The 24,585-nt window shown below is 49.0% G+C and overlaps 1 protein-coding gene across 1 annotated transcript; it reads left to right on the top strand.

The window, feature by feature from the left end:
• Positions 1-544: 544 nt before the first annotated feature.
• On the top strand, positions 545-23,784 carry TMPRSS9 (transmembrane serine protease 9). Its single transcript, XM_077191453.1, has 20 exons — positions 545-609; positions 6,732-6,884; positions 8,598-8,746; positions 10,521-10,648; positions 11,059-11,126; positions 11,556-11,731; positions 12,814-12,855; positions 13,839-14,010; positions 14,227-14,501; positions 14,679-14,815; positions 15,989-16,304; positions 17,119-17,290; positions 18,717-18,988; positions 19,656-19,792; positions 20,288-20,651; positions 20,740-20,856; positions 21,495-21,666; positions 21,977-22,242; positions 22,791-22,927; positions 23,398-23,784. Exons 3-20 carry the CDS (start codon positions 8,626-8,628, stop codon positions 23,557-23,559), a joined length of 3,234 nt encoding a protein of 1,077 aa, XP_077047568.1. The 5' UTR covers positions 545-609; positions 6,732-6,884; positions 8,598-8,625; the 3' UTR covers positions 23,560-23,784.
• Positions 23,785-24,585: the final 801 nt, after the last annotated feature.

Below are 24,585 nucleotides of genomic sequence, written 5' to 3' on the forward strand. Positions count from 1 at the left end.
AGTTAGGCTGTTCTAACACATAAATGATGACAAATAGGATTATAAGGATGGTAAATACAGTATGAACTGGAAGGGCTATGGATGTCTGACTGAGGAAATTAGTAGGGATTTTTGGGAATCCCTACTAATCCCTACGCTCCCTTTATGGTTTCTGTGTGCACGGTTAAGAGATCATCCCGTGTGGGAGCTGCCGATGGGGGGAAATTCAGTGGTGCAGTGCTGCAGGTATGAACCACCCCACTTCAGGCAGCTCTTTTCCTTTAGGTGCTGCTGCTGGAGAGGATGGGAGTCGTACAGCGAACTGCAGGAACGTCTCGTGACTGGGGAGATGCAGGGGCTGGGGCATCACTGGTCCAGCTCCCAACGCAGGCAGCTGGGGAGCAGGCGGGGGGGAGGGGGGGGATGGGGGTGGAAATTACTTAATTCCAAAGTTCAGTGAAAGCAACAAACCAGCTCTTCAGGCTGAGCCGTTCCTGTCGCTCAGCCTGTGCCTTTAAGCTCCGCCGCGAACTCCCCCAGAGCCTCCCACCGCCCCCGCCGGCGCCCCGCAGGCCCGGGCGGGTCAGCTGCCGGGGAAGGCAGCTGGCGGCAACGGGAAAAGCAAAGCAGGTGAGTCCCTGCTCCTTCTTAGGAGCCCTTTTTACTTCCTTCAAGGTGCCGGGCTTTTTTGCCTCGGAAGGGAAGAGGAAAAACCCGCACTTTTCCCAGTGGCTGCACCCACCCACCCCTGAGTGCTCCTCGCCCTGCGGTCCCACCGCCCAGCGCGATCCCTCCTGCCTGGCAGCCCTCCTCCTCCTGCTGCTGCTCTTTTTTTCACCTCCTCCTCCTTCTTCACCACCTCCTTCTGTTCTTCCTCATTGCTTCTCCATCAGGGTCAGACAGGTTTGCTGCCTGCACCCGCAGATTTTCAGTCGAGCTGGAGTTTGAAACTGCTTCTCCACGCTGGATCTTCCCCCGTGCTTGGGGAAATCCCTCGTGCTTAGCTGGCTCTGAGCAAACAGCCTGTTTCTGAATTTAATGCCTGTGGGGAAAACAGCTCAGCTCACCTTTTATTGAAAGTGGAAAAAAAAGATTGAAAGATGGAAAAAAACTTCTTTGCTTCCTTTTAGTCGCTTATGCTAAGTAGTTTTCCTTATGTAGTGCTGGATTGCTTTTTAGTGCTTTTCGATTCTATGTAACTCTAACATGATTCAGTGACTTCTAGACCCTCTTCTCTGAAAGTACTGGTTAAGAGAAATATCTTAGTTACTTAAACACTTCGGAAACCAAATGCAGAGAATGGTCTATATTATTTGAAACCTATAACAAATTAGGAAGTATTCTAGAAAGAAAACTCAAGGTACTTCACCAAAAATAAAAAGTGCAACTTTGACAGTAATGCAGACCCAAAAGCTGAAAAAAGTCAATATTATCAATGTAGGAAATACAAGAGTGAAACAGCCGTGGCAGCGAGCAGCTTCGACTTAGGCATGGGACAAACTCTTATCAACAACCTCTATGGACCTATAATAGCACCATCATTTGAGCTTAAAGAAATGTTTCTGTAGCTGGATGGTTCTTTGTTCCCATGGTTGAAAGGGCTTGAGAGTCATGCTGCTTCACACCCACTTGTCTTCCAGCCCTGAGGCTGCCCTGCAAAGAGCTCGGGCACAGCCCCTGATCCGGCTTAAGGGAGCCCCTGTGAGCGAGGTGTGCTGAGGGAGGCCCCTGTGAGCGAGGAGTGCTGAGGGAGGTCCCTGTGAGCGAGGTGTGCTAATGGAGGCCCCTGTGAGCGAGGAGTGCTGAGGGAGGCCCCTGTGAGCGAGGAGTGCTGAGGGAGGCCCCTGTGAGCAAGGTGTGCTGAGGGAGGTCCCTGTGAGCGAGGAGTGCTGAGGGAGGCCCCTGTGAGCGAGGTGTGCTAATGGAGGCCCCTGTGAGCGAGGTGTGCTAATGGAGGCCCCTGTGAGCGAGGAGTGCTGAGGGAGGCCCCTGTGAGCAAGGTGTGCTAATGGAGGCCCCTGTGAGCAAGGTGTGCTAATGGAGGCCCCTGTGAGCGAGGAGTGCTGAGGGAGGCCCCTGTGAGCGAGGAGTGCTGAGGGAGGCCCCTGTGAGCGAGGAGTGCTGAGGGAGGCCCCTGTGAGCGAGGTCTAGCCAGGCAGCACTGCCCAGAGCAGGTCCAGGACTGGAGCAGCCCCTGTGTGCCCGCGTCTTGCGGCCTCTGCCTGGTGTGGCCTCCCCAGGCAGGAGCGCTGCCCAAAGCTGGGCACAGTCACACAGCTTCGGCGCTGGAGATCAGCATGTGGCACTGTCCCATATCGATACACAGAGCGTTTCACTCTCATTGACTCAAGTGCATGAGAATGAACTGCTTGACTGATACTGTTCATCACTTGCTGGTTTCTCTGTGTGAATTCTTCCTTTGAGGGAGCATGCATTGCAGGTAACTGATTTCAGGGTTGCTTGGGGATTTCATATCTTTGAACACTAATGCCTACCTGACAATCTGTAATAACAGCTGAAGCTAGGGTAAAAATGTAATTTACACGTTGCTTCTAATGTATGTAAGCTGGTAAGAAAGAATAAAATGTGATTATTTGCAAACTGAAGACCTCTACTTTAGCCCCTGTTTCTCCAAGAGCCTCTGGTCCCAGCGTGTCCATCAGCTTCATTGGGACCAAGACTTCTCCCATACCGTCTGCACTGGGCTGGGCAGTGTTCAAGGGGGGTGACCGAATGTCAGTGGAGGAAATGCCATGAGTTAAGCATGTGAGTTTTTCTTGGCCATTCATGAGCTGAAAAGTATCAAATTATATAGTGCTCCTATTGTGGAAAGTAACAGACAAACATGGACTTCCTGGCTTACTGGATACTCCCTATGTGTATTCAGTATTTACTATCTGTACTGAGTTTTCAAGCCAGCAGAACTGGGGGGGTAAGGGGGGCAAGGCTGCCTTTATTTTATTGTGTAACCCACGGCTACAAGTTTAAGAAGTAATTGCAGGTACAAATCTGCCCAGTACTTTGTTACCAGAGAGAGAGAGCTCAGGGTTGAGTGTCTCCAAGGTGGAAGTGATGTTAGAGCCTTTGTTACCTGTGACAATAGGAGCACTGGGGAACTCAGCTTGTCTGTCATGCCCCGGCTGAGACTGCTGAGCTGGCAGGCAGGGAGAGGATCTTCTTACTTGTAAATTGAGAGACATTTGTAGACCAAGAGGGACAATAAACAAGGCCAGCACAGTGTCATTTGGCTTGCTGGGAGCAGGACTACAGCTGAACCAGGTGCATCTCCACAAGTGCTGCAGATGAACAGGGACTCAGGATCCTCAGTACTCTCAGGGGCTTTCAGATTTGCTCACTTGCATGATCTGGGAGCTTGCAGTGTCAGGGCTTTTCACTCACCTCAGTAATAAGAGGTGTCCTCAGCTCAATCTGCATTCTCTTAAGTGACAAGAGTTTCTTTCTGCTTGAAAGTAGGGTTTAGCCTTTTAAATGCAGCACATCCACTTCTAAATGTTAACCTGCACAGGGGTGGGGACATGGATATACTCTATACATCCATTACAGAAACTGGAGATGGATTAAAGCAAAAGGATTAGAGAAATGCTATGTTGGCTGGTCCAGGGAGCCAGTGTTGTGGTAGGTGAAGCTCATGTCACACAAAACAAAAGGCCATGTAGCCAAGCCTGTGTCTGCTGGTCATGGGAAGGTTTGCCTTTGATGCTGAGAGCTCTGTTCATCATAACCCATCTCTTACCTGTTTGACCAGCTGCTGCTGTCTCTGCATAGGCTTTTTTTTCATGACATAAGATCATCTCATCAGAAGGTTTAAGTGGAAATATATGGGCTCACCAGGAAGCAACAGTGTTGGGATAAATTCCTGCACTCCCTTCTCTGGAGCCCCACTCAGAGAGAGAGTGAGCCATAAGGATGGGCTGGCACACAGTTCTTGCCATCTCCAGACTGACATGACCTCACACTGCACCACCACCCAATAGATACCACTGGTTAGAAATCCACTCCCCTACAAAAGTATTCTACCATTCTCAGTACCTGCTGGCACAAGTTCTGAGCTTCATTTCAATGCAAATAAATTCTCAGCTGTAAGGATAAAATCACTAGGCTTGATGCCATTTTAACAGAGATATTTCAGGTTGGCTGTTCCCACCACCTTGCTCTGCCAGCAGATCTGTTTGCACAGCCACACCTGTTATCTCCTGTGGTCGTGCATCTCACAGCAAATGAGTGTCTTCTCTCCTGCTCAGGGTCAGGTTTGGTGTCATATGTCACCTAAGGTTTATTGTTTCGGCAGCTGTGATTTTGGATGGTGAACCTACCAAGTGAGGCATATTGGAGTCTGCTTTCTGATTTTGGGGTACCTCCTTCTGGAGAACTATCCTGCTTCTGCTGTATTCCCCCTCTGAAGTTCCACAAGTCTTATCTTGGTGATAAAAATCAATGGTCCTTTATTTGCCTTTGGCCACAAACTCATTATTTGCTGAGGCTGCAGGCAGATCTGCTGCTGAGCTTGTGGTCTGCCTTGGCAAGTGGCATGTTTTTCATATTTGTGCCATCATTTTGCAAAGGCTCTGTCTGGGTTTACAGGATTTACAGGTCACAGTGAGACAGTTTTACAGCCCCTGTGTCTGAAGGCTCAGCAGACACCGTATTGCTGTGCTAAGAGCCACACTACCCCATTATGGGATGAAGCAAATATTCCATTAACACTTGGTTATTCAAACGGTTGCAGCATATTGGCTGCCCTTTATCATTACAGTGTGGGAGAAACCAAGCATGCTAGAATACAGAAATGCAGCACAAAGACCCCAGAGCAGCCCAGACTTGCCATCAGGGGGGGGTGGGGATGGGGCAGTGGTTTTCTTACATTGTCCCTTGGGGGACATCAGGGTTTCCTTGCATTAGTTATCTGTAAATGAAGTTGACTTTTGAAAACACAGGTACCACTATTTCTTTCCTGTCTTTCTTTCCTCTGGCCAACAGTTCAGAGCAGGGCGCCTCAGCTTGCGTCCTTGTGGTTGAGGGCTGCTGGTAGGGGCTGGCAGACTGGGAATGGGAGAAGCTGGAGAAGAGCAGGAGGAAGCCTGGGGCAGTGCAGTGCAAGACAGGAGTGTAAACACTCCTGTTCTGATGGGAGAGAGACTGCAGAAGGCTTAGAAGGCAGAAGAAAAGGTCTCAGGAGGTGAAAACATGAAGGTGAAGACATGGTGAGGTGAGGGAAGAGAAGTACCAAGCAGTGGAAGAAAGAAGGTCAGGGTCTGTGGAGGTGAATGAAGAAAACCAGCCCTTTTGCTGGGCAGTACTGGGAGCTCACCACTGTGCTTTAGAGTCAGGAGCTGTGGCATTTTGCAAGAAGACAGTTTCTACCTGGAAACAGGAACCTGCTCAATTTGTGCTGGAGACTGGGCCAGCCCTGCAGGTCTGTGTGGAATCACCTGGGCTGGAGAGGCACCTGCCACAGCGAGGCTGGGGCTGTGGCCAGGCATGGGCCAGCAACCAGGGGGCCTCTCTTGAGGCCCTGCCTTGTCCCTCTGCTGCTCCTGCAGGGGATCTTCCCCCAGCATGCACAGGCATGTTCTCACACACACATGTGCACGCACACACACACACACGATCACACACACATGTGAGGTCACACACACTCGTGCATACACATACACGCGGGGTCACACTCACACTCTCACAGTCACACACACACATACACACATTCACATGCTACTTTTCCTCTTTGACAAGAAGAGTGGGTGTTAGTGACTGTTTAGTTAGTTGGGTAAAGGAATATTTTTACCATAACACTTTATATTTTACAATTTCCCTAGTTGAATCAGCTGAGAAATAAAAGACATCTTCCAAGGAAATCCTATGGAGTGACTCAAGGCTGCCCTAGAGAAAAATTCAGATTTCTGTGGAGAAAACAAACCCTATGCTGCCAAGCAGCAGCAGCAGAGCAGGTGTGGTGGCCAACTCCCAGCACTGTGGCAGATCCTCAGGGAGAGCCGGAGATGGTGACAGTCTGCAGGACAGCTCTTGCTGACTCTGTGCTGCACATCAGACATGCCTTCTCTGCTAAAATGTAACAGTGAAAAGACACCCCACTGGTGCAGGGACTCTCGTAGGTCAGAGTTCCCCACACCCTGCTTACAAGGGCATATTTTATAACCACTTACAATTTATAAGCTGACAAAAAAAACATAAATGTGCTTTTATTTCTCAGTATTCCTATTGGAAATTCATGACTGTTAATACTCTCCCAATTTCTGCCCTACTAAAAAAAATCTACTTTTCACTCCTCTGATTTTATGTCACAATATTTTTCACTGTGTATAGTTTCTTGCCACAGATCTCCACTATGTATTTATAGATGATCCTTATTATCTTTCAGAAAAAAAAAAAAAATTGCAACCTCTATTTTGCTATTGCAAAATGGGCTTTCCATTTACATGTCCTTTTAATTCTTTTTTAACTCACACCACTGACAGCAAAAGAAAATAATCTTTCCTTTTGCCAAAAGGGAGAACAAAGACAAGTTTTGATTGTTTTGGGAAGTAGAAAGTTTCTCTAAATAATCTATTTTCCAGTTAAAATGCCTCTGCAATCACTAATGCAAACTTTTTTCTAGGGTTCCAAGTACCTTTTTTTGTAGTATGACTTTTACATGCAACTAAGATTGTATTGTCAAAAAAAAAAAAAAAAAAGCCAGAGCCCGTTTTGTCTGCAATTTTTATTGTTTTCCTCAGATACATCTGTTCTACCTTTGAGGTCCATTGAAGTACACTGTTGCACTGGGCAGCACACCTGAACTAGATTTCTGCGTGCCCACATTCAGCACACTGCAAGAGGGACAGTGGCTCCAAAACCTACCGAAAGAGGGAAGGAGAGATTCCTCATCTGTATGTATTCAGGCCACAAGAACCACTGGAGAAAAGGTTCCCTACTTGTCTCCCCTTAGCCAGAGCTGAATTGTCAAACAGAGATATTGTTAGCAGAACCCAGGGGCCACAGTGCTGATCTGTGCCAGGCTCAGTTACAGCTGAAAAAGAATATTTGGGTGTCTGCTAGAAAAAAGAGGCATCTTGGACAGACTCTCCCTCCCTCTCCCCTTTCTCTGTCTGCTGCCTCACAAAGAAGTGACCTTCTAAAATCTCTTATCTAGAAGCTTCTGTTTAAAAGAGATGCTGACGCCTCTTGGAAAACACTGAAAAGTTCTTCTGAAACAGGGAGCTGCTTCTCCCTGTGTCCCTTTCCTCCCCTCTTCCTTTCATTGCTGGATGCATTTACATTAGAAAAGGCTGTTCCTCTGCAGCTTCTCTGAACTCCCAGTCTGATTTACAGCAGCAGGGAATCGCTGCTGTGGCAGCCCAACCTCTCCCAGCACAGAGAGGATAGGAATGTGACATCTGAGATGTCCCGCAGCAGGGCAGACTCAGGAACTAAGGAGGGAAGAGCTGTGTGGGTTTTGTACTCTTGACGCTGTCGATATCAAGACAGAGTAAAAGTTTGAGGTGATTGTGCCTTGCCAAGGCTTTTCTGGTGTCTTCTGTAAATGTGAGTTTCCCAACAGTTAGAGGTTGAGTCCTCAAAAAAATCACTCTGCAGCTGAGGAGCTCTGGACCCTTGGCCAAGAGGAGTGGACTTCTATGGATTTCCACTCTGATCTCACAAATTTTCTGAGACAACTTCAACCTGCGAGTTTGAACAGCAGCATTGTGCGTCTTCTTCATGCCTATGAGGGAGAAATATTAATACAGTAATTTAAAACATTTTAGGACCACAGGAAATCAGTGTCCCTCCTTGTCTCATCAGGCTTGTTGCAGATACTAACCTGTCTGAATGATGTAGTAACTATGTATATTACAGGCTGGTTTCATTCCTAGTAATACCCAATTGTTGATGATGTGCAAATAAAGGCCAAATATAGTCTGGCTTGTACTAGAAAAACTGCAGAGGAAAAAAACCAAAAAACAAGAGAGATACTCTCTATTTTTGGCATTTTTGAATTCACACTTGGAGCAACATAACTCATCTGAGCATCTTCAGTGCATGAAAAACATTGACATACTGAAACCAGTCAAGCAAAGGAAAACGTGGAGGCAGAAAAGGTGACATGAAGGGGCTTTGCTTCGGGTGTAGGACCACTTGGGGCAAAATACTGGAAGCACCAGTGCTAATGCTGGCCACCAGGAAGGAGAATCTGCTCATCAGGGTAGCAGCAAAGCTGTAAGCAAAGGACATATTAATTGCTCTACATTACTAGGCTTTGGGAGCTCTCAGCTAAATGCTGTAAAGTGGGGGGGGGAATCACCCACTGTGATCTTATAATTCATCCAGAATTCCTGCAAAAAATGTGGAATAGCATTGGGCTGTGTGAAGCCTCACCCTGAAATCTGCCTCATGAACAACTACAGGGTGAGGTTTATTACTTAGAGAGTTTTAATCCATATAACATGCACCTTGGGGATACACGTAGCCTAATGCCAAGACTTCCATAGCCAGGTTGGAATGGTCCAGCAGGAGCAGACAATGATGCTCCTGTGGTAACCTTAGCTGGCATGACAGATTTCATCCCAGTCTTGTCATTTTCCTCCTCTTCTTTTTAATCACAGAGCCCATCTGTAGAGCTGCTCAGAAAGCATGGACCAGATAAAGCCAGGGCAAGGCACCCAGAGGAGGAGACTGGGGGCCTGCTGCTGGAAGGTAACTGCTGCTGCTGTGGCAGGCAGTGCAACAGCCCTGTGCCTGGGGATCCTGCTGGGTGAGTGTGCTGCCAGGTACATTCTTTCAGTTTATCACTCCAAAAGAGAAGTGGTCTGCACTGCTTATAGCAAAAATCCTCAAAACCCTCCTACTGAGATCAAAATGCAGACACCTTTCTGCACAATGCACAAAAACTACAAGGGGTGTAGTCAGCTCATGTTCTCAATATGTGACTTTGGAGCACTTTATCTTCAGTGTCTCATGATACATATGCTCTATTCCTTTCCTGCTTGACCAATCTGACGTCCTTCTATGACAAGATGACCTACCTAGTGGATGAGGGAAAGCGTCTGAATCTGGTCTATCTCAACTTCAGTAAAGCCTTTGACAGCATTTCCCATAAACATTTTCTTGGAGAAGCTGGCTGCTTATGGCTTGGATGAGTGTGCTCTTTAACGGGTAAAAACTAGCAGGATGACCAGGCCCAGAGGGTGGGAGTGAATGGAGTCACATCCAGCTGGAGACTGGTGACCAGTGGTGATCCTCAGGGCCAATTTGAAGCCAGCCCTATTAAGTATCTTCATCAGTGGGGATAGAGGGCATCCTCAGTCAGTTCACAGATGACCCAAGCTGGGTGGGATGTTGATCTGCTGAAGCAATAGTGTGGCCATCAGGGTCAGGGCAGTGACTGTCCCTCTGTGCTGGGCACTGGTGAGGCCCCACCTCAAATCCAGCGTTCAGTTTTAAAACATCTCATGACAAGAAAGACATTGAGGGGCTGGAGCATGTCCAGAGAAGGGAACAGAGCTGGGGAAGGGTCTGGAGCACCAGAAGCAACTGAAGGAGTTTGAGGGGCTCAGTCTGGAGAATAGGAGGCTCAGGAGGAACCTTCTGGCTCTGCACAACTCCTGACAGGAGGGTGCAGCCTGGTGGGGTTTGGGCTCTGCTCCCAGGGAACAAGGACAGAAAATAGGAAAAGGCCTCAAGGTGGCCCAGGGGAGTTTAGGATTGGACATAGGGAAAATTTGTTCACTGAATGGGCTGTCCAGATCTGGTACAGGTTGCCCAGAGCAGTGGTGGAATCCCCATCCCTGCAATTTAAGCGATTTAAGAAACATGTAGATGTGGCATTAGGGAACATGGATTAATGGTGGCCTTGGCAGTGCTGGTTAAATGATTGGACTCAATGATCTCAGAGGTCTTTTCTAACCTAAACAATTCCATGATTCTATGATTCTGTCCTGTAATCTGTCTCTGTGAGTTTGAAGTTTCTTGTCACTGTACCTTGCTGCCTCTGCCATTTCCTATCACGACCACTTGCAGCCACTGAGCACTGCCTGTTTTACTGTCCCACTCCAGAGCATGGCCACCATCTCCCTCCCTCTTCCACCTCTCTCCTGCTGCTTCTGCTGCCCCATGGCCACCTCAGGCCAGCATGCCAGTGAGAACCCCAGCATGACATGAATGACACATGCCACCTGTACAGTCACAGTTTCTGAGGTGGCTTCAGTACCCAGCAGAACCTTCCCAAGGCTGTTCCTGCAAGGATAGGGCCAATCTCAGGTTGCCAGGCTGTACCCGTCTGTTCATGAATTTCTGTCTCAGGCTTGACAAAAACCCACTGTTTTCAAGTTCAAACAAGTTCAGTACAAAATGCTATTCCTGCACATGCACAGGGTACCCCAGTCCAGTTATGGGGCACCCCCGAGGCCGCTGGGATGCTCAGGAATAGTCAAGCTGCTTAAAACAGGGGGTTTGAAGGACAGGATGATATTCATGTTGCAAAGCTGTGAGGAAAGCTGCCTCTGACAGACACCTTCCCTTTCTGGCAGCCTGCCATTCCACAGGAGAGGCCAGTTTTGAGCACACAGTGGAGCTGCAAGGAATCCCATTCAATAGCAGCTTACAGACAGAGAACTCAGACTACTACAGGGTGCTGACACCTGCTCTTGAGAGGCTGGTGAGTTATCTGGGCCTTCTGGGAAAACACTTGTGAAATACTGTGGTGGTAGCACCAGCAGAATCTCTAAGCCAGGGGCAGGAAGAAAACTAGGACTTCTTAAACATCAGCAGGGTACACTGTGGGGCTGAACTACACTTTGAGAGGCCCTGTCAAGGCCCTGAGAGACATTCATGGAATGGGAAATGTGTGTTCAGGCCTATTCCTTACATAGAAAAAAGATGTACTACCTCATGCCCTAAAAGCCAGGGTGGGAAAAAGTTTACATATGAGCTCGACATGGGTGCTTCTGCTTACAGAGCAAGAGACCATGCACCAGCAGCTCCACATTCCAGCAAAATCCCAGGTATCATCTATTCCCATCTCCTTGGGGTCCAGTAAATGTGTGACCATCACTCTTTGCTTTGCAGTTTCTATCCAGTCTCCAGGACTCCCAGCTGAACTGGAGTTGCACTGGTTGCACCATCCTGGGCTACAGGTGAGTGTAGACAGCTATCTCTGCAGACCCTACAGCTCATGTTTCAGAGAATTCTGACAAGCCTCACCAAGAAGGTGAACTCATACCTGTGCTCTTGTTCAAAGCTAGTACAAAGAGAAACTGGTTTTTGGTCAAGGCTGGATTTTCATCTGGGATTGCAGCAATGTTCTGGATTTTTAAATTTCAAAATGCAGTCAGAAGGGCAGAGGAAAAGAATTTTGTTCAACCACAGCTTTGGGCCAAAGGAAAAAAAATTCAAATGATCATGTCAACCCAGAGCACATCCCCAGAGAAACCTTAAATTATTAAGAATCAAAATATTAAGAATAAGATTTGTTTCCTTTGAGTTCCCTGTAGACAGCTAGCACAGGAACCTGTGCTTGTACTGACCATGAAGCCAAGTTTGCCCTTAATTCTGTCTCCCAGTAGGAATGGAAACTCCAGTGTGATCGTCCATTTCCGCCTCCTCTTCACCCCCCAGGATTCCCAACCCCTGAGCTCTACCTTGGAGGAGGAAGCTTTCAGGCATGGGCTGGCAGCTGCCCTGCACAAGCAGGGTTTCTCCCTGGCTGCCTACGGGACCATCTCCTCAGCCTCCCTCACAGGTACGGCCCTGCTGCCCCTGCCGGGCAGGCAGAGCAGGGGGCACACAGCTAAGCCACCATGAGTCAGCCAAACTGCTGCAGGGTTTTAGCTCTGAATGTCCAGTCAAGGCTTTGTGTCCAACAGCAATGTTAGAAATTGGGGTGCTGGCAGGCACCCAGCAAACTGATAAAATGATCTGCCTGGCTCCCAGCTGCTCCAGCTTCACCAGACAGCAGCAGAAACCAGCCTAGATCTTGTCAGCTTAAAAGAGACATTTGTGGAGTCCCCAGATACCTCTCCAACACTAATGCTATCCAGCTGCTCTGCACTGCAAGAGCAGGTTGAGGGACCCACAGCAAGAATAGAACCTAAAGCATAAATTGCAACTGCTTTGGCTTTTCTTGCAGCACCTGAAATCAGTCTGAGGGATAGGGAATGAAGCTCCAGGAGGTTAATGGCTGGGTTGTCTGTACCTACCTGTGCACAGTAGCCCTTAGGCAGACCTCAGAGTTGTAGCAATAACTACAGCTCAGGTTGCTATTTCTCATAGTTGAACTACTCTCTGAAACCACCTGACAAGAAATTCGCCTTTCCTTCTGTGACTGTGGAGTTGCATGTGACTGTAGGACTCCAGGTCCAGCCAATTAAAAAGAACCCATGAGCCTGGGAAACAAGAAGGTGTGGGCTCCTCTGTAGCTCCCTCTGCACCCTCTGCCAGAATGGGCAGGATCCCTGGATCTCTGTGAGCCTTGTGCTGCCCAAACAGAAGGTGCTGGGAGTCCCCTTGGCTTTAGGCAAACAGTTTTGCATAGCTTCAGCCCCAGTCTGCTCCTGAGAGGCAGCTCACTTCCACAACTTTTAGGAATTTCTCTCTGCATGTGGAGTCACCCCAAAGCCTGGAGGGCACTAGGGAGCTGTGCCTCCCCTGCTCTGTGGACATGGGCCCTGCCTCACACTGGCCACAGGTGGGCACAGAGATCACCAGGCAGGAAAGGAAGATGCAGCAAAGGCCGTGGCAGCCCCAGCCCAGGAACACAGCTCCAGGACCTGAGGCTGGGCTGCCCTGCCCTTGCTGATCCTGATTCCTTCCTCTTTGTCCCAGGTCCCAACAAGGTTTCTTCCCACAGACCTGGACTGAAATCAGGTAAGAGCCAGGCAGCAGGAAGAATCACCTGCACTCTGCAGCCTCCTCCTCCTCTTCCTCACCAGCAGCCTGGATACAGATACAGGCTTGGGCCCCATCTTGTTCATAGCCTGGTGGTCCAGGGGCCTGCAAGCTCAAAACAAGCTTTAGCTCTGCTCCCAGCACCATCCTGCAGGGACTCTGGGGCAGCCAGGGAGCAGAAGGACAAGGATACAGTGGTGGTTGCCCCTGGGGAAGGCAGGGGATAGTTGCTGCGTGGACTGCAGAAGACATGAGTGACTCAAGCCTTGCTGTCCCCAGGGAGCTGCCCTTGGGACACAGGCTTGCTCCAACATCCAGTATGTGAAAAGAAAGCCCTGAATGTGACAGCCAAACAGGCTGTGCTGATGCCTCTGATGGAAGGGGCTGTGCTGAATCTCCCACAGCAGGTCTCCTGGACATAGAACCCAGCCACAACCCACTGTTGGCAGACCTTGACAGGTGGGACACCAGTGGCTCTCAGGCACTGAAACCAGCCAAGGACATGCCATGACTTTTCAAGGCAATAGTAAATGGCTGCATCGGGATGAGGAACACTGTGCCCTGGAAACACCTTGGTCCCATCAACTGTGATGGGTTGTGGTGACAAGGTCCACCTTACTGGTGGGCTGGCACAATGGACAAGAGCCACATGCCCATGAGCTGCTGGAAGCTTATCACAAGGCAGTAGCTAAGCTCATCAAACTAGTCAGGATGCTGCTCTACAGTTTCTTGCTCTAGAAGAATTTCAGGGAGGATGCTGTGATGGCCCAGTGCTTTGCAGTGCTCTTCCCAAGCCTGCAGGGTAAAGGCTGCTTTGTGACATCCCAAGTACCACTCTGCTGCTTGAGCATATGCCAGCAGCACACACAAAGCTGAAGCAGCTTTTCCCACTTGCCCCCAGGAGTGTGTTGCTGGGGTGCAGTAGCAGGATCCTGAGGCACTGAGTTTCTCCTCCCTTGCAGACTGTGGGAGTCGTCCTGCCATGCAGACTGCCAGCAGGATAGTCGGAGGCTCAGAGGCATCCAGAGGGGAGTTCCCATGGCAAGTCAGCCTTCGAGAGAACAATGAGCACTTCTGCGGTGCTGCAATCCTCACAGAGAAGTGGCTGGTGTCTGCTGCTCACTGCTTTACTGAGTAAGTTTCAGTCACACCACTTTCCACCCTCCATCCCTGTTCCAAAAGCTGCCATATCTGCTCAAGCTCCCACTGCACCTTTCTGCCCCACCATGGGGAGAATGAGGAGTTTCCATCACTCCTGGAGTGGATGGCAGGATGGGCAGTAGGCAGCTTGGGTTTGCAGGACAATGTTGTGGCTGCAGGTTCACATGGCTCACACTGTCTCTCCTCTAGGTTTCAGGACCCAGCCATGTGGGCAGCTTACACAGGGACCACCTCCCTCAGAGGCTCAGATGGCAGTGCAGTGAAAATGGACATTTCACAGATCATCCCACACCCCTCTTACAACGCTGACACAGCTGACTATGATGTGGCCGTGCTGGAGCTGAAGAGACCTGTGACCTTCACTAAGTACATCCAGCCCGTGTGCCTGCCAGATGCTGGCCATCACTTCCCCACCAGCAAGAAGTGCCTTATCTCTGGCTGGGGCTACCTCAAGGAGGATTTCTGTAAGCAAAGCATGGCAGGCAGCAGAGGAGACGTGGTGGGGTGTGAGTGGGGCAGAAGGCATAAGGGGAAGGGAACTCAGACCTTGCTCTGGCCAGCTGAGGTGGGCTGTACCCTGAGCTGCTGATCCTGTGCATGGCTTCCTGCACTGAGCTCATAACTGTGTCTTTCTCATTCAGTGGTGAAACCGGAGTTCCTGCAGAAAGCAACAGTGGAGCTCCTGGACCAGAACCTATGTTCCAGTCTCTACAGCCATGTCCTCACAGACAGGATGATGTGTGCTGGCTACCTGGAGGGGAAGGTTGACTCCTGTCAGGTAAGCTTTGCCCAGAGAAGATGGCACACCTGCCCACATAAAGCTTTTTCCTCCCAGTATGCATCAAGTGACACTTCAATAAGCAGAACTGACACTATGGTCACTGTTTCCCACTGAGGTTTGAGGCCCTGCCTTGGACCCAAGCACAGATCAGTGACTGCAGAAGACACAAATGAGGATATGTTCTTTACTGCTTAGAGCAGGGTACTGTTTTTTAAGGGGCTCTTTCAGTTAATTAACTACTTTTCTCATCTTCTTGAACTGTCATCAGGGCTGGCCCTACCAATATTCCACACAGGTCTTCAGATAAAAATCCAGATGGGCAAAGGGCAGCAGTGGAAACTAAAACATACACAACAGTTTTTGGTGAACAACAGAGTGGATTTTTAGTTTTTTTCCATCCTGGAACTGCAAGTGGTGAGCTGGAGACAGGCCTGCCTTTGATAGTATGGAGAGAGGAGAACTGTGATGCCAGAGGAGGACTGTGATTTCCAGGTCTGTCTCTGTGGCTTGGCAGGAACATTCAAACCAACAGAAACAAATCTGCACTTTTCTGGTGGTAGTGCTTCGTATTTCTGCACCAAATACAGCACAAACACCAGAGAAGGGGCCAAGAATTGAAGATTCAAAGTTGGGTGATGAACATGATCCATCTGGTTATTAATTACTGATCTAGAGCAATCTCATCCCCAGAAGGCATTACCAGCTTCACAGACACCACATGTCCATCAGTGATAGTCACAGGGCCCCACAAGAACCAAGAACCAAGAACTGAACCACTTCTGACATCAAGATGCAAACATTAATCTGGTCTCCCTGGGTTGTGTATCAGGCAATGAACACCCATCATCTGGTTGTGTATGGGCTGCTAGGATTAACCTTTATGAGGTTTAACAAATTATTAAAGCAGTAGAAATGCTTAATCCTAGATTTTACAGATTGTGTCCTTTGTTCTTCTGGCATATAAAGGGCACGAGGCTTCTGTGTGATAGCAGGACAGCATGCCCACATGGAGGAACACCCAAAGGCCAGCACCCAAATGCTCCACTCATCACTAGGCTGGAGCAAATGTAAAGGGACAGAGAGACTCCAGCTGGTAGAGGGATCCTGAGGGTGGCCAGGGCAAGCTCAGTGCATCGCCAGGGAGAGCTCACCATCTGCTTTCTCTTGCAGGGTGACTCTGGTGGGCCTCTGGTTTGCCAAGAACCATCTGGCAGGTTTTTTCTGGCGGGAATTGTGAGTTGGGGTATTGGATGTGCTGAAGCCAGGCGGCCTGGGGTTTACACACGTGTTACCAAACTCAGAGACTGGATCTTGGATGCTATTTCTGCCTTCCCTACCTCCATAGCCCGTACTGTTCCTCCAGTGCACTTCAGGACTAACAGTAACACAGTCAGTGCTGAAGAGGTCAACACCACCACTGGAGCAACCCCGACCACCTTACCAGCCCCAGCTGCCAGCAGGCCAGGGGCTGCAGCAGGACCACAAGGTATGAGCACCCACAGTGGGTGCACCTTGGCAGGCAGAGTGGCTGGTATAGGTCCAAACATCAGGTTCATTCCTCCACTAACCTAAGCTGACCTTTTGTAGGGTGAGCCACACAACTTTGCCAAAGTGCTACGGTACAAAGCCACTATATGGCTGCCCTAGCTCAGTCCAGAGCAACTTGGCAAAGTCACTCAGTACTTCTGCAGTTCCATGCTCTCCTTTGCTTTTGTGACTATGTGATCTTGCTGTGTAACTGGTCTGCTCTGGCAGGCCCAGAACAGGTCACTAAGGCACAGCAGCATCTGACAGTATTTAATCTGTTGATCACTTACTTTTGCTTGCCACCTAAGGAACTCCCAGCAGTTCAAAACTGATAGCTGTCCCTTCACAGCAGCCATGCTCCCTGAAGGGAAGGAGGGCAAGTGCCTGTAGGATGACCTGTCCACTCCAAGGAGTGCTCCCAGCGGCTTTGCAAGGAGATGCAAATGAAGGGTATTTTTCTAAATCTAGAATAATATTTTATCTGGAATGGCAAGGCTAAAAGGCATGGAGCTACTGATTACTCTGCCTTCAAGAAAGGCCCAGGATTCACAACTTGCTGAGAGCAAGATGCAGAACAGCATTTTGTGTGAAAGTCCAGCTGTACATGGCCACCATCAGGCACTGCCACTATCAGCCAGCAGGGCTTGGGTAGATATCTCACACCTCAGGCATAACCTATCCCTGCTAAGCCTTACTGGTTAGAGAGAGTGAAGTCTTTCCTTGCTTATCCTCTGCTAGGAATACTCACAAGTCATGCTTTGACTTTTGTTCAGAGTGTGGAGGACGACCTGGGTTCTCTAAACCCAGCAAGATTGTGGGAGGAACAGATGCTTCCAGAGGAGAGATCCCTTGGCAAGTCAGCCTGAAAGAAGACTCCAGACATTTCTGTGGAGCCACCATCATTGGGAACCGCTGGCTGCTGTCAGCAGCTCACTGCTTCAATGAGTAAGAGCCCATCCCTGTCCCTGCTCCAGCTCACCTGCCCACCGGCACAGAGCTGCACAGCCAAATCCACAGTGTGGCACTGGGGTCAAGAAATGGAAATCAAGGACAAATGTTGGACATTAATTTTTGCTATAGCTAGACATTCATAGCAAAAAGGAGTTTGTGGGGAGGTTGGAATGAGGCAGAGAAAGGTTAAAGCAGCCTGATCAGGGAGAAAGGACAACATATCTAAGAGGGGTGGAAGAAAGTGCCGCAAGAGAGTTTCTTTAATAAACTTAACCTTAAAAAATTGTCTGTAATATGTGAAATAGAGACACATGGTCAGCTGGTAAAGGGAAAATGGTCAGTTAAATCCTGCATAGTTCTGTTAAACTGCAAGAACCCAAGCCTAGGTTTATAAGTAGCCTAAAGAAGTGAGTAGCAAGAAGATAATGCTTGTCAAGAATAAATTCCTGAAAGCAGAAAAGGTGGGTTACTAATTCTGAAGGATTTTAAGACAACCTCATGCATTAAACGGCTGGGCAATAAAGGAGCAAGTGAAATGCAAGGTAGGCAAGTGTGAAATGAGGTACACAGCACAACCAATAGTGCTGTCTGTCTGTGAATGAGGATGAGCCTCCATCAGCTATTGCAGTTCAAAACAAGAGGTCAGAAACATGTGGATATTGCCCTGACAGCAGCAGTCCTGTGGCAGAGGCAGTTAATGAGCACAGGAATGCACTAAAAAATATGGGAGATAAGTGGGATGTCGCTGGTAATGCACAGCACACCAACTGCTCCAACATCACAGGGAGGGCAAGAGTAATACCATGTGCATGTGTTCACAAGGTTCAGGGATGAGCAGGGTGTGGAGCAGCATCATAACAAGCACAACAAAAGAGATCAGACTAGACCTGGGGAAAAAAAACCCCAACTAATGGGAAGGCAGTGTTTGATGGGACTGTACAATAATGAAGGGTACAAAATGTTTAGGGAATGCCTTTTGACTGTCTTTTTAAGATACCAAATAATCACTAAGAGCAGGTGGAAAACAATCAAAAGGAAGCAGTTTTTCTAATAAATGTAATTAAGCTAAATATTTAAAATTCATCTGGGGTTAAAAAAAGAATAAAACACAACTTTAGAAAAATCCAAATAAAACCAAAAAATCCAGCAAGATCTACTGAATAGAGAGACACCACCTGTGTGCCAGAACACTCCTGAAATCACAAATTCCTGAAGGTAAAGAGAGGATTATTACTGCATGTTTATTTGCTCTTCAGGTGATATCCAACAGGTGCCACTGTTGGAAACAGTTCTTTGGGCCTGACTTAGTAGGGCTGCTCTGCTGCATGCTGATCATGTAAAGCTGTCTCTAATTTCAATGTCAGAATTCATGCCAGGGATAAGTGTGTGAGTATGCACATTTAGGTTTATGTATTTGCAGGACAATGCCAGAAGAGATTGAAGCCTATGTGGGAACGACATCAATAAACGGAACAGACGAGAATGCAGTGAAAGTCAATGTAACAAGAGTGATCCCACATCCCCTCTTCAACCCCATGATTCTGGACTTTGATGTGGCTGTACTTGAACTGGCAAGACCTCTTGTCTTCAACAAATACATACAGCCTGTGTGCCTCCCACTAGCCATGCAGAAGTTTCCTGTTGGCAAGAAATGCCTCATTTCTGGATGGGGTGACCTCCAGGAAGGGAATGGTAAGCAGTAATGCATTACCTGCTGATTTGCCTTGGAGCAGTGATACCCTGAGCAGCAAAGCCCGTGCCCGATCCACATTCCTGGGAATGTATAGGACAGGGGTCAGTAACAGGGACAGTCAGGAACCGACAGAAACACAAGAATAAGCAAGAATAAAGGCACACAGAGCACTACCTTAAACCACAATTACCTAGGAGAGGCAGCTTGGTGGGAACCAGGAGAAACCTGCCGGACCGCCCTCAGTAGCTCTACTGTGCTAAACAAGTGTCAGGTGCTTGCCTCAGAGCCTGCTGCAGCCCCGGCAGGATGGTATGTCAGCCACTCAGTCACAGAGGTGTTCCAAGCAATGAGCATAAGCAAAGATCCCACTATAAGGAGAAAGCCTGAGAGTGGCACATGTGCTACCAAAGAAGTCCAGCTGACAAGAAGCCCACAAACTCTCAGGAGCATGGGACACAAACTGTGCAGAATCCTTAGCACAGACATGAAACTGCACCCTGTGGTGAGCCCCAAGCTTCAGGGCTGCAGAGAAAACAGGTTTTATAGGACTCAATTCCCATGTGGGATTAGAGCCTGTTTTCCCAAAATATGTGTTGAGTCAGTCTAAAAGCCATTAGCTAGCTCCTTCCCTCTGCTGCACTCACTAATTCTGTGATTTTCATGCAGACACCAAGCCCGAGATCCTGCAGAAAGCATCTGTGGGCATCATAGAACAGAACACCTGCAACTTCCTCTACAACTTCTCCCTCACTGACCGAATGATCTGTGCTGGCTTCATGGAGGGGTTGGTAGACTCATGCCAGGTAAAAGTGTGGGATTTCTCTACTCTGTAGATTGTTCTTGAAAGCTGGGCTAACTCTGCTTTCAGCAGATCCTTGTGAAATATTTACTGAGCTGCTGTAATCCAGCTGTGTAATTCACATGTACTTGAGCACAAAAAAAAATCCAGCCCACTTCTTTGGAGATTTAGGAAAGCAAATAAAGCTCCACCAAGTTGAGAATTACTTAAACCAACATCCCACCACTCTGGCCAGACAAATCCTGGATGAAGCAGGTCTCCTCCTGGCAGTGAGTCAGTGGCAGTTGGTGGCAGCTGTGGAAAGGTGCTGACAGGAGCCAGGTTGAGTCACTGACCCCAACTTCAATTTCTCCACACTCATGCCCTGCATACACACTGCATGACAGCAGACAGGCCCACAAGGCTGGAGGAAGAAGAGTTGAGGGTAGTTAAGTCCTTCTGGTGTGTCTGAGGGCAGACCTGATTGGACTGAGCAGCCATTGCCTTGCTTCTTCTGCAGGGAGATTCAGGTGGGCCCTTGGCCTGTGAGATGACTCCAGGAGTGTTTTACCTTGCTGGCATTGTGAGCTGGGGATTTGGTTGTGCCCAGGCTATGAGACCTGGTGTGTACTCCAGAATTACCAAACTCACAGACTGGATCCTGGACACTATCTCCCAGTTGCCCAGTGGTGGCACAAGCATCCCTTCCAGTTCAGCCATCCCTAGAACTTCTACCACAGCCATTTTTATCCAACCCAGCACAATGGCTGCAGGTCCAGCCAGCAGAACCACCCTGCGGACAAAGATGAGTTCAAGTTCAACCATGAGCGAAACTTCTACAGCTCTGAGAACAACTGAGACTGCCAAGCCTACCCAAACCCCAGGTAAAACTGATAACTGATGCATTGACATGTTGGCAGGAGGCCTCCAGCATAGAGGGTACTGAGCAGGTCATGGGTTATTGCCTTCTAGTGGTGCCTTGTACCAGCCTCACTTTCAAGTGTTCCAGCAAGGTGTGTATTGGAAAAGAAAATCCTGAATGTGATGGTGTTGTGGACTGCAGCAATGGCTTCGATGAGCACAACTGTGGTGAGTTCTTCTCTGTAGCCCATGGCTGCTGCCAGCTCTACGTGACCTGGACTCCACAGTGGTAGCCACCATATTAACACTGGCTGTCTTGGGCCCAGACACTGGGGTCCTAGGCCATCCCACTATGGTCCAGATCGTACTTGCTCTGCCAGAGCCTAAAACAAGATACAGCTGGATGAGCTGAATCCAAATTTACTGCCAGAAAGTGCAGCCTCTTCTACTCTGCTACAGACATTAGAACCCATTTCCCAGCACACAGGCCTTTTGGCCAGTCAGTCTGGTAGCACAAGGTGGCAAGACGGGTCTGCGCAACATGGCAGCCCAGAAAGTGTCTTGGCATCCCTGGGACTGCACTTTGGGCTGCACATTCCTTGCTGTTTGATAGCTGAGCTGGGCCATCCAAATACCTGCTCCTCACATACCACATCCCTGGAAGGTGTGATCTGTGATAACAAGTCTGCAAAATACACCCTGTCCATCAAGCCTTGCCTCAGCTGGGTGAACTGAATTCATCACATCCTACTGTCCTGTACATGCTCCCCCAGAAGGCTGTCCCACAGCACAGGTTATGGAAGGCAGGAAGTAATTCCTTCCATTTATGGTTATTTAAAACCATGGTGCTTCTTCCTGTGTTCCAGACTGTGGCTCAACAACAGCTCTGGCCTTTAGCAAGATTGTGGGTGGCAGCAGCGCGGCTCGAGGAGAATGGCCCTGGCAAGTCAGTCTCTGGCTTCGGCGGAAGGAGCACAAGTGTGGGGCTGTCCTTATTGCTGACCGGTGGCTGCTCTCTGCAGCTCACTGCTTTGACATGTAAGTCTGAGATAAGCTAGTTAAGTCAGCTGGCTCTTGCCTCAGTCCCATCAGCCAACCTGCCCTTCCCCTCCCTCATGGTCCAGCACCTGGCTGGCATGCTGTGCCCCACAGGAAGCACACACCCCCTATCAGAAATGCCCCTAGAGGTAAGTGTGAAAAGGAATGGATGGAACAAAGCCTGAGTACACCCATTGGTTCTGGAGACAGGGGTCCTGACCTCCTAAGGTGTGGCCAGCCCCACAAGTGGAGGGATGGCCCTCCTTGTGAGGCTATGCTCCTAACAGCCAGGTTTGCTGTCTTTCTGCAGTTACAGTGACCCCAAAATGTGGGTGGCTTATCTAGGAACACCCTTCCTGAGTGGCATCGATGGCAAAATGGAGAAAATATTTCGTATCTACAAACACCCCTTTTACAACGTCTACAGCCTAGACTATGATGTGGCACTACTGGAGCTGAGCACACCTGTCACGTTCAGCAGCACCATCAGACCTATATGTCTCCCAGACAATTCTCATATCTTCCATGAAGGGGCCAGATGCTTCATCACAGGCTGGGGCTCCACAAAGGAAGGAGGTACTGGATAAAGAGGGCCCTCCCACAACCATGATGGCCAAGCTCAGTGCTTGGCCACCTACACTGCAACACTACAAGCCCAAACATCTGAGTTCTCACACCACTGCCCCAAGCACTCCCATCCTAGGCTATATGCTGCAGAGGATACCAAGCTGGGCAAGGCCTGGTGTCACCATCATCTCCTCCCCAGCTACCATGCACACTACTCCCCCATTTTATCACACCTCTTTCCTCTTGAAGCTTTCCCAAGCTTTTTACATGCCAGCCACTGTGCTCTCCACCCCCACAGCAGCTGCTCCAGCTGTGCTCCTGCAGTACAAGGACCACCCCAATACCAAATTGGACCACTCCAATTTGTGTCTGGTCAGTCAAGCTGCCTGACAAATGACACACCCAAGGGACCTTCTGGAGTTTGCTCTGCTGAACCAGGTGACTCACTTTCCCAGAGCAGGTCTCTCCCTCTGGCAAACAAGTAAGAGACCCCACTTCACATGCTGCTATTTCTCATGTGCTCTTCACCCAGCTAACAGCAATACTTGTCTCCTCAGGTCTCATGTCAAAGCATCTGCAAAAAGCAGCAGTGAACATGATTGGAGACCAGGCCTGCAAAAAGTTCTACCCTGTCCAGATCAGCAGCAGGATGCTGTGTGCTGGTTTCCCACAGGGCACCGTCGACAGCTGCTCAGTGAGTACAAGAGCAACAAATGCTGTGGCTGGGACAGAGCAAACTTGTGCCAAGTCCCTAGACTATAGTCTCTCAGGAGGGCCCTGCCCTGCCTCCCCTAGCTCAGATGTCTGTCCATCAACTGGCTGCTGCTTTTATCCACGTCCATCCTGCATACACTTCATGCTGCTTGCCCCACCAACCTGTGACAGATCAGGGAAATACACAGAGAAGTAATGCTAGGAGACCACATGGGGCCTGTTCCATGACCCTACTGTACCTCTAAACACACTCTTCTATATTCCAGAACCCCAGCTTCAGATTGTTCATGCCGGTACATCACTGAGCAGTTCTCCAGCTTGGAATGCAGCTCCTGGGGAAGTGGGGAACAGGACAGCAAATGTCTATGCCCCAGAGAGAAAGAACATTTCACAGCTGGGGGAGCTGCACTGCTTGTGGCTTGATACTGGATCCTTTTCCTCTCTCTGCAGGGTGATGCAGGTGGGCCCCTGGCATGTAAAGAACCTTCAGGGAAGTGGTTTCTAGCAGGAATCACAAGCTGGGGCTATGGCTGTGCCAGGCCATACTTCCCTGGTGTCTACACCAAAGTGACAGCTGTCCAAGGCTGGATTGTGCAGAACCTCAAGCTCTGAAACTGCATTTCACCACTCAGGGAAGGTGATGAATGAGAGGAATAACTGCCAGAGGATGCACTAACCCCTCAGTTACTGTACATTTTTCTGATGCTGCAAAGGGGTGAAGACAGCCTTGCAGGTGTTGTGTGACCTGCTGGTTGTTATCAAAGCATTTGATAACTGCTTTGCATAGAAAGGTACAAATTCTAAACTTTTTCTATAAATAAATGAAGCCTATCTCATCTTAAGACCTGGCCAAATATACTGCGCATTAAAACATGACCTTCCTAGTTGGATGGGTGCCGGAAATATCTGCCAAAAATTCATGGAGTTTGGCTGACCCCTGCCTATGAGCTGTCAATCCCATGGCCAAGCCAGCAGACTTGTGACCTTTCCCCCAGCCCAAAGTTATGCCCTTGCAGAAGCTTCAGACCTCACTGACTCGATGGAGCTGTTGTGCTGTGCAGTGGCTTTTGGGAAGGGTATGATGCTGTTTCCAATTAGTGTGTGGGACTAGAGAGCTCAGTGATGACCTCCTAGCACACCATTTGATCCTAAGAGAATGCAGGACTAGAACACTTGGGAGTTCAGACTGCACAGGCCCTGACCTGTACTAGAGTATAAGGAGGGGCTTTTCACACATCCCCATGCACCTCGTTTAGCCTTAGGTAACAGGTGATTAAACTGGCAAAGATTAAGACATGGCCACACAGACCACTGTCTGGCTAAGCTAGGTGGGAAAAATTTAAAGTGCTGAAATAGTGGTGCAAGTACACACTTCTTCTGGTCCTACCAGCCAGGATAAGACACATAGACAACTTTGTTCACAAGCAAAGAACTGCAGCAGAGCTCATGTGCTGAGTCTTGGGCAGAGCAGACTTAGACATGTCCCCATTGATTCAGCTACCAAAACTGAACAGCTGCTTGTACCTCAAACCCCTTCCTCATTTTTGGTGCTTGAAGTTCTGCATCTGGGCATAACAAGAGGTCTCCTCCATCCCAACCCAGCTGGCAGCAAGATCTACAACTTTCTGAGGCAGAGCA

Source organism: Agelaius phoeniceus, chromosome 29, assembly GCF_051311805.1.
Source record: "Agelaius phoeniceus isolate bAgePho1 chromosome 29, bAgePho1.hap1, whole genome shotgun sequence".
NCBI classification, from domain to species: Eukaryota; Metazoa; Chordata; class Aves; order Passeriformes; family Icteridae; genus Agelaius; species Agelaius phoeniceus.